Source organism: Phodopus roborovskii, unplaced genomic scaffold, assembly GCF_943737965.1.
Source record: "Phodopus roborovskii unplaced genomic scaffold, PHOROB, whole genome shotgun sequence".
Taxonomy (NCBI): domain Eukaryota; kingdom Metazoa; phylum Chordata; class Mammalia; order Rodentia; family Cricetidae; genus Phodopus; species Phodopus roborovskii.
Window position 1 is genome coordinate 189,678 of NW_026126611.1, and position 10,443 is coordinate 200,120.

Consider the following 10,443-nt stretch of genomic DNA (forward strand, 5'->3'; position numbering starts at 1 on the left):
GCATTGAACTGACTCAGACCCTCTGAATATGGGTCTCAGTTAGAAAGCCTGGGCAGTCTAAGGGACCTCTGACAGTGGAACCAGGATGTATCCCTGGTGCACAAAAGGACTTTGGGAGCATGTTCCCCATGGAGGGATGCTCCCTTAACCTAGAGGCGGGAGGGTGGGCCTAGTCCCTACTCCAAACCACTTGACAGATTTAGATGACCTCTCCAGGAAAGCATCACCCTACCTGTGGAGTGGGGGGGTGGGGGTGGGATGGAAGGGTGGAAGAGAGGAGGGAGGGATGGAGAGGGAACTGGGATCAATATGTAAAATAAGAAAAATAAATAGAAATTAAAAAGAGAAAGAAAATAATACTTTTAAAAACATACAGCTATCCTAGATGAACAACACCTAAACTACAACAGAATTAACATATTGTAAAATGCCATCTGAAGAGCCTTCATGGCTGAGCAATGCATTCAACATGTATTTCCTTAAGCGAATGTAACTATTCCCACATGGATCTGCCTCATACTAGAAAACGCTCAGAGTGCTTTTCCTAATCAACTTGAAGAGAATATTTACCAACTGTTGCTTGTTTGTAAGCAAATCTAAAGCCAACCAAGGGTGGTGAATAACTCAGGAGGTCATTTTTGCTCTCTGTACTGTGTCCAAAGAGTGAAGGAAATAGGACTTTGCATTCATAGAAGATGAGTTTAGAAACACCCTGACAGGTTGGTTTTGTTTTGTTTTTTTCAATACTCCTTTGTTCACTTGAGTTGGGTTTTATAATTTATTAAAGTCCCTTTTCATCTTCCAGGAAAGCAAGGAAGCAATTCTTAAATAATTGGCAGTGATGTGTTTAAGTGCACAGCCCTCCCTCCTGGCAGAAACTGGATGGGTTGTGGCATGGGAGGAGCCTGGCGTGAGTTAGGAGGACAGCAGCTTTTCAGAACCTGCTACTTAGGGCTGGTGGCAGCTTTTTTTAGTTGCCAGTAGGAGTGTAGTGGCAGCAACTTATAGGTGTGCCAAACAAATAATGTCCATGAGTCAGACTTTCACATGTACAGCAACCAAAGTTGCCAAGATGAGGCTTAGTCCCCAAACAGACATGTAATCTCCTGACTCAGAAAGTAAACCCATTTCTACTCTTCCACAAAGATTAGTAGAGACATTGGCCATTTAGTTATTTTATTCCCAGGGTTAGAAAAGCCAGAAGGGAGAGGACCAGCATTCAAACATTCATCCTCACTAGTGAGATCAGCAGCTGCAGAACAGCAGTTCATTCCAGGGTAAGTCGGCAATGAAAAAGGCCAAATTTAGTATTTTTTGTTGTTACTGTTAATGAATGAAATGTGACACATTTTTTCCATATGAAAGAATTTCTGTGTGGATTATAATGGCCTCAGAAAAAAAATAGAGAGGAAAAAAAATAGCATTCTTGCAAAAATTTTGGTGACAGACAGTGTGCAATTGGAAGAAATTAGTTCAGCTTAAAACCTGAACCATGCAGCCTCACTTTTCCTTCCATTTCCTTTTACTGCCTTTACACTCCAAGTTCTAGATGTAAGTTCTTTATGCAAATTCTAGATGTAAGTCCTTACAATTTATTCAAAGCTTTGGACATGCCAAAGCCGTTTACCCTTCACTAAGAATTGAATGCATTGTAGGAGAGAGACATTCTTTCCTTTTCTTTCACTGAGGGAAACATAACAACAAGCTAGATTAGACTCCAGGCTAGGCTAGTGGATGGAATGATTTTTATTATTTCTAACATAGCTTTTGACAAATGCTTGAAGGCAATATTAAAAAAAATAAGAAATAAAATAGCTTTCATTTTATGCCTTAGAGAACAGATTGGTTACATTTAATTTCTAAGAGGGAAATTTTATAGAATAAAGTGGCTCAACATTTCTCTTTCTTCATCACACATATGAGAAATACAAGCTACAGGGCCATCTGGAAAGGACCGTTATTCACTAATCAGAAGGCAAAATCCAAACCACTGATACTTTGATCGAGACAAACACTACTAGAGTCACAAAGAGGAAAGCTGTAACGTATTGCAGGCTAAAAAACATTCCATATGCATTTTCACCTTTTGGGCAGTTCCAAAGCACAATTCTATTTCAGAAGCCCTTTGTAATCTGACACCCACTGTAGATAAGATACACTGTGAAGACAGTCTGTTTTGCAGCAGCAAGAAATCAAATTGGTTCCAGAAGCGAAACTATATGACAAATGGTTTAATAGTATGGCTCGAATTGGAAAGCTTGACTGAATTATTTCTCATAATCGTTTTAGAAAAAGATTTAAAAATAACTTTGCGATGCCATGTGGGGTGGGGGTTGGGATGTTAGGAGTGAGGCTGAAGTTAGAAAGCATCTCATTTTATTGGCTTTATAATTTGTTATTAAAATTTAGGAGCTCAGTGGCGATTTATTATTAAATTTTGTTTGCTACAAATATTTTTAGATAGAAACAGTACTTGATTTAATGTGACTAGTTATGTTATAGAAGATTAAATATATTAACAACTAGAGATGCATTTTTGTATTATAATTTTCAAGTTACTTTTAGTTTTCATCAAGTTCCAGTCAGCTTTGAGTTATTTAAAAAGCATCTGGAAAAGTTCATTAAGACTTGGCAGGCTTTAGAGTTTAGAAAAGGCGTCTTCTACACAGTAGTGTCTTGGCAAAATAACCCAGAGCCTTGTGAATGTAGATAAAATGAAATCATTCTCCTGACTGAAGTTGGGAACAATTTAAATGCCGCTTAGCCCACAGCACACTACTACAAAGATCTAGCAGAAATCATAGTTAAATAGGATGTGACTAGACACGTAGAACTATTTTCTAAAAAGCCAGGAAAAGATAAGATTTTCTCCTTTAGTACTTACAGTCTTTGAAGACCAAAGCTGGGTCTCTGTGAGGCAAGGTTTGGGCAACGATGTGCCTTAGAGATTCCAAGGTTCTGTCCATCTCCGTCTGCCTGTGCAAGCCTCCTGCACAGTGTCCTCATGCCTAAATTCTTGCAGCTCTGGACTGAATTTGTGCAGTTCATTGATGCACTGGATTACCAAAGAATCCCTTTTAACATCTGCCAATCAGACATTTCCCAGAATCTAAAGACCCTCAGGGCCCTCCTCTCAGGCTCACTTATCTTTGTTGTATTCTGAGCTAATTAGCCTGAAAGGCTGGCTGACAGACTGGTTCCCATTGCTTCCTCCGGTTAAACACACCCACCTACAGGATGGCTGGGGAAGCTCAGTAATCATGGGAACAACAGACTTCCTCACCAACCACATTTTGCCTGGATGCTGTGCTGCCTGCTCATTTGGACATTGCTTTTGGCTTTCCATCTTCAAAAATCAGTGTCCCAGGAATATGGACCCAGGAAGCATGCTTCTCAAAGCAGTTTGCTAAATTTCAAAGGAGGGGCTCCTCCCCCAGACTGCCACCATTGTATAACCACTATAACCAACATAATCTAAATTCTTCTTTGGAAAAAGGGGTACTATAAATATTATGATTGGAATTAGATTATGCTTTATAAATTCATTCAGAATCCTTTCCACAGTGATAGCCACTTCTGGTGAGCAGTGCCAAGAAAAACCTGGTGTATTATTTTGTGGCTTCTTTTTCTATTGCCTGTTCCTCCTTCCCCCCTCCCCCCCCCCCCGGCAAATAATTCCTAGACTGACTTCAATTAATTGTGATATCGTTCACTCATAATAACTCATTCTGTTAAAAATCTCAAGGTGAGGGTCTAGAAAATGGCTCAATGTGTAATGACCCTTGTAAAAGCAAGAGGACTTGAGTTCAAATCCTCAGCACCTATGTAAAAGGTAGGCTTGGCTGCACGTATAGGTAACACTAGTGTATGGAAGCCGAACAGGTGGATCCTAGGACCTGTCCACCAGTCAATTTAGCAGAAATAGGGAGTTTCCTGTTCACAAAAACACCATGTTTCCAAAGAACAAGATGGAATGTAACCGAAGAAGATATATAGAGTCAACCTTTGGCATGCACCTGCATACACACCTGAGCATATACCACAGATACCACCACCACCATCACCACTAACATCACCTACCACTGCCACCAACAGCACCATCACCACCATCACCACCACCACCAACTCCAACAACAGTAACAATATTACCACCATTAACACCAAAAACAACAACAGCAAAAACAAGTGACAAGAATTTCTGGTGAGCAAGAGCAAAAAGAATATAAAAATATATTAAAATAACTCAAGGAATCAGATTTTTTCCTATGATCTCTATAGCATCAACTATGTGTAAAATAATATTTTGACAAGAGACAAACATGTCATGTGATCACATTGAAATAATATGTAATACTAGAAGTAAAATAACTGATTTTAATGTCTGTAAGCTATTAGTTGTTGAAGAGCTGTGGAGGGCTTCTTTGCTTTAATTCCCCCCTCCCTTGTTTAAATCCTTTTACATAGCACTCACGACAGATTGTTTTCTAATGTTCTTTCCAATTTTCACATCCCATTATTATGAAACTAGTCCTTTAAAGATTGTGCACAAATAAAGTGTCTTTCATGTGATAGTTTCTTCAGTTTGTTATAGAAGGGTGGGCTTAATAAAAGAAGAAAAGGAAAAATGTATCAGTAATAGTAACTGTTATTATAATGACTATTCCCTGGCAAATAACAACAGGAAATACAGGCCACCCAAAGAAGAAATTCAAGGCTGTCCCATGAACAAAAGCATTAAATAAAATGACACATAGATCGATGTATATTTCATATGTATTCTTGAACTTATCATGAAGAGACTTACTTTGGGTCATAAAATATACTTTATATGGCCTGCACTAAATTGTAAGTAAGTAGGTGTGTGTGAAGTTTCTGTGCGTGTGTGTGTGTGTGTGTTCATGTGTGTGTGTACGCTGCTAAAGATCAAACCCAGAGATGTGCACAGGCCAAACGCAATATATAATTAAACAGCAACTTCAGGCCAGAAAAGTATTAGTTACTGTTGTCCAACAGTTTAAAATTTATTTTTTATTTGGAGGGAAGATGTTCCTAATTTCAAAAATAAACTAGGCGACTAGTGATTGAAAAACAACCCTGTTATCCTGAGAATAGACACATGGTATGAATGAATTTAAGTACTTTGAGAATAACATAGTATTGGAAACCAAGACAATTAATGTTCTCGTTATAGAACCAGGACAAATAAAGTGAGTTTCCCAAAGGAATGACGCTGATAATAGGAAACAGAAAAGTTTGAAATGATTCATGCCTGCATTTCAATCAGTAAATAGGTTTTTTCTGTAGATCTAAATTAAATATAATAATTCTTTAGAACATTTTGTTTATTTTATGTGTTCCACCTGCATAAATCTTTGCACCACATGTGTATATGATGTCTGTGGATGCTGGGACTTAAATCTGGATAATCTGAAGAAGCAACCAGTGCTCTGGAAGAGTGGCCAGTGATCTCTTGAGACTCAAATTCTAATCTTCAAAATAGAGTGGTAGAAGGGACAATAAATGTAGGCTCATTAAGGCTAGAATTATATTTTTGTCATCTAACTGTGATAAGCCACTCATCTCTGATTTTATATTTATCATGCATAAAATCATGGAGTTATTCTGAATGCTCAATTTACATTCTAACACGAATCTATAGTTGGATCTCTCCTTTACAGAAATTCTGCTGATCCATCTGAGATAGCCAGGCCAAACACCTTTATGCAGTGAGCATTTTTCAGTGGTCTCGGACTTATATTGTTGTTTCTAATGAATCAGATGACTACAGGAGTGAAGGAGGACCCTGAGAGCTGGGACGATTTTCTTCCCTGAAATAATTTTTCACGTATTTGCCTATGCCTTGATGATGACAAAATAGACAAAATCAAGAAGAATCAAAGGCACATGGTTAAGATGTCAAGACAGAAAATGACCATTTTATAGAAACGGACATATTCCAGTGAAGATGTTCAGGGTGAAAAGGAAGGGGGAAATGGGGAACTAGCAAGAGGATCAAAGCCAGGATCAGCGTTGTTTCCCAGGAAGGGTGAGTGGGTAAAGAAGAATCAGAGGTTAACTTTGTTGAGGGTTATTGTCAGCTTTGCTTTACTTCAGAAAGAGGCCGGGAGTAAGGATGAGTTGCTGCTGAGCAGCAGCTTTAATAACTAAAAGAGGTGAATGGACCTCTCAGAGTTTATTTGTTGTCTGTTGGGAGGAGACCAACAAGATGTTCATTTATGAGAGACAGCTGAAAAAGATAATTACTGACACTTTCTACAAACAGAAGTTTAAAAACATAAGTAACATAGTGGAATCTTACTCCAGACTTTTCATCTATTGATAATTTGATCATATTAGGGAATTGTCAGTAACAAGTAATTGCTGAACCACATGATAGAGAAATAATGAATATACTATCTGCAGAGTAAGGGGATGGACATTTCTTCATTTTATAGGAAAACATTTTAAAGAAGCAGTTACAAACTGTCCTTTATTCTTGTTCACCCTCATAACTGGAAAACACAATTAAATTTTCACCTATCAGAGCTCCTTGATTGGTGTTCTTGTAGTCTTATATGACCAATTGTTCAGCCATGTCTTAGAATTTGGTCATCCAGAGAAGCACAGTTTATTCTTTAAGAGATACTTTACAAGTCAATGACATCAGGGAAGTTTTCCTCACAGGTTAACAGTTTTTAAACTTGGAATTGTTTAAAGCTGGAAGAATTTGGCTGTTCTATTTTATAAGATTGGAGATAATGATGTCAAGCCAATTGGCCATTAAATATGTGTCTGTGAAAACTGAACTGATACTTTAATGGTTCCTGGCTAACTTCCAGAATAATTCATGTTTTGAAAAGGATAGTTTAAAAATTTTGGCTTATGGAGTAGATTTTACCAATGGCTTTTATTACAATATTTTCTTTCAAAGTTTATCTAATTATTAGTTCCTGTCCTTCCATTTCTCTCAAACTTCCCCTCCAAGACTGGGATTTATATAGATGGTTGTTTGAAAAAAAATTGACACAAGATGTGGCTATGGAGTGATAAGCTTTGTCTCTAAATAGGCTACTGAATTTCAACAATCTTTGAGTCACTTCTCAAATGAAGAGGACGGGGGTTTTCCACACAGAGTGCTGGGGGCTGTTTTTAGAGGTATGGTTGCACAGAATGCTTAGATTTTGCAAAATTAATGAGTAATTTTGAATGAATACATATAGATTAGGAGAAAAAGTATTAGGTTAAAAAACAAACACAGGGAATGTTTATATTGATTACAAATGAGTTAAGTATGAGAGTAGTTGATGATGCCAGGTCCCAGCAACCAGTAATTTCACAGCTTCATCTATTTTAGATGAAGTTTCCTGTAAAGGTTGCATCATCAGTAGATGTTTAATTTAGTTCCGGCTACTTATAGATATGTTTACATTAAGATAAAAGCCTCATGCCCTCCCATTTCACACTGTGAACTATGGTTTCCACGTACTTCCTATGCTGTTGTGACCAGAGTACTGCACTTTGCAATCATTTTCCTGACAAAGAACTATGCCTTTTCAAAATTTGTTTAAGGAGGAATAAGAAACTGCACACAAAGGAGTCCTATTTTCCCACAAGTTGTAAACTGGAGAAAGTCCAAAGTACAAAACAATAAATTCTTCTGCTCCTCTAAAAATACCTGAATGACCTTGAGTTTAGGGAGAAAGTGCTCTCTCCTGTGTCCTTCTTCCCCCAATTCTGACATTGTTTGCATGGAGGAATTATCAGTTGAGATGGGTTTTTCTTGGACATGTAATGGGAAGAAAGGGTTTGCTTTGCAGAAAGTGTGGCGTGGCAGGATAGACATCAAAATCTGGTTGTGCAGACTGTCCTCTTGAACTTCCTAGTGCCTGTAAGGTAAGACAGGTGTGGTGCCCAGTAACTCCACAGAGACCCCAATCAGGTACAAGCTCAAAGCCATCCCAAATGCAGCTGTCCTGCAATTCACCTTTTCATGGCTCATCAGTTTCAACTTGCCATCAAGTCTCTCACAACCTTACTTATTCTGTGACTTCAGGCAAGGAATTTGGTGTTTAAAGATGTTTGCTTGCAGCTACAATTAGAATGAGGTCAATAGAGAATCTTTGTAACTCTGGTAGGATAGAATAGACCCTGTTCCTACAATGTTTCTGCCTTTTTAAATTTCAGTCCATATTCCTTTCAAATCACTCTTAACATTGCCTCACCTAGTCCTCTTTAAAATCAAGTTACTGAGCTTTTCAAAACCTAGTTGTTTTTCACCAATGCATCATTTTCTATTCCACAGAAATCCTCTGCGACTCGATCCATTTGGATTATAGCACAGCAATCACACTACACTTCTGTCTTCCAAATTTTCTGCATGAGTTCCTCTTTTGCTTGCTGTCTTTTTCAGTCTAGCTATTCAACCAAATCTCCCTTCCACAGATTACATCGCCTAGGAACACTGGCCTTCCCTTCAGACTTCTTTGAAATATTCTTATCATCAGTTTGGTACCAGGCTCTTAGTTAGAATTTTCCTTCTGTCATAAAGTTGGTTTGCTAGTCTTATCTTTCCAAAGTCAGGTGAGGTGATCAGCCAATTATAAGCTGTATCTAAAAAAGCAAAAACAAAACAAACAAAGAAACAAAAAAACCCATGTACCTTTCCCCTGGTAATTTTACACTATCAAGCTTTTGGGAAATGGATGTAAGAAAAACATACTCCTTTCTTGCTACCTCTTAAAAAATGACAAACTATAGAACTATAGAATTATAGCAGTGGTTAAGTTTAAATGGTCAGTTTTTTTTCCTTAAGAGAGGTATATATTGTGATAATCATACCAAGCACCAAATTTATATTATGAAGTATTCTTTAAGGAATTACACTGACACTCATTTGATTTTGCTATGTAATTGTGTATGGTGTGTGCACATGTGAGTGCACTCACCCATGTGTGTACATGTGGGAGGTCAACATTATCTTCCTCTATTGATCTTCACCTCATTAAGAGTTCCTCTCAGTGAAATGAAGCTTGCTCTTGTAGCTAAACTGATTGGCCAGCCTGTCCCAGGGACCCACCTACTTCTGAATCCTCACCATCTCAGCACTGGAATTACAGACATACAGCACAGTATGTGTTTTTCTACATGGGTGTCAAGGATAAAATTTAGGTCTTCATGCTTGTACAATAAGCACTCTACCCAATAAATCACCTCCTTCTATATAATTTTTAAAAACAACATGTTTTAATGACATAACTATCTACAATTTACAATATTAAGGCAAAAGACTTAAAAATATGAATGCTAGTTTTCTAAGTTCCTTGGGCTTTGGAGCTGTTCCCACACTCTTGGTTATCACACAACTGTGAGGTCCATCGGCTACTCTGGTTTTTAACTTCAACTCTATTATTCAGTTGTGTTAAGCCAGTACTTCATATAGCAATAACAAATTAAGATTAAAATTAATGCTGTATTGAGAGGCGTCCTGAGGGTTAAAAGACATGGGTAGTAAGCCTCTGCCCACACTGGAAGTGGTTAGCAAACATGGAGATAGCATAAGAGAGATTAACCTGTTTTTCAGAAAATTTACCAAGTACTTGGCAAAAAGAAGTTACTTTAAGCTACACTAACCCTATGATTATTATGATCTAAGCATCTTATGGTTCTGGACCAAGATCAATACCATCTGTCTGGGGTGGGAGAGGTGGCTAAGTGGTTAAAAGTGCTTGACTGCCCTCCCAGTGGCCCTGAGTTCAATTCCCAGCAACCAAAACCATCTGTAATAGTGTTAGATTCTTTCTGGCGTGCATGAAGACAGAGCATTGATATACATAAAATACACGAATAAATAAATAAATAAATAAACCTTAAAAAAAAATCTGCATGAGGAACAGATCAGTGATTGCCAATACCAGGTTAATATAAGCCACATACTGTATGCAGAAAGCTTGTTTAATGGGAACAAAGTCAACTAAGAAACTGAAAAGCAAAGCTTCTATCAGACACATTTTGGTGGATGTGGGTTTGGGTAGATACTGAACCTAGGGATTCAAATATCTAACCTGGTCTGAGTGGTAATAACAATAGAAAGATCACTGCTCAAGTACGAATGAAATAGGGAAAGATAGTCTAGTGAACTTTATTAACCCTAAGCTCCCCCCACCCCCCTCCCCCCGATACAGGGTTTCTCTGCATAGTCCTGGCTGTCCTGGAACACAATCTGTAGAAAAGGCTGGACTCAAACTCCAAGATCCATCTGCTGTGTGCCACCATGCCTGGCTTATTTATTTTTTTTGAGACAGGGCCTTTCTAGTTGCTGTGGACCTTAGCAGACCAGGCTGACTCCTGAGTGCTTGGAATTAAAGGAAGGCACACTACCCTGGTTCTTTGTAAGAGTGAGTATCCCAAAAGTGAAAACAAACAAACACTCTACCACCGAGTCAC

The 10,443-nt window shown here is 38.1% G+C and overlaps 1 protein-coding gene across 2 annotated transcripts in view; it reads right to left on the bottom strand.

Annotated features, from left to right (window-relative positions):
* Positions 1–3,232, bottom strand: part of Lix1 (limb and CNS expressed 1) — a 48,036-nt gene extending 44,804 nt beyond the window's left edge. Inside the window, exon 1 of one of the 2 annotated variants that reach the window (XM_051206107.1) lies at positions 2,885–3,232. In XM_051206107.1, coding sequence (XP_051062064.1) covers positions 2,885–2,966 — 82 coding nt within the window. In that variant the 5' untranslated portion in view covers positions 2,967–3,232. The remainder of the gene's footprint in view (positions 1–2,884) is intronic. The other variant, XM_051206106.1, reaches the window with a different exon arrangement.
* Between the last annotated feature and the right edge of the window lie 7,211 nt (positions 3,233–10,443).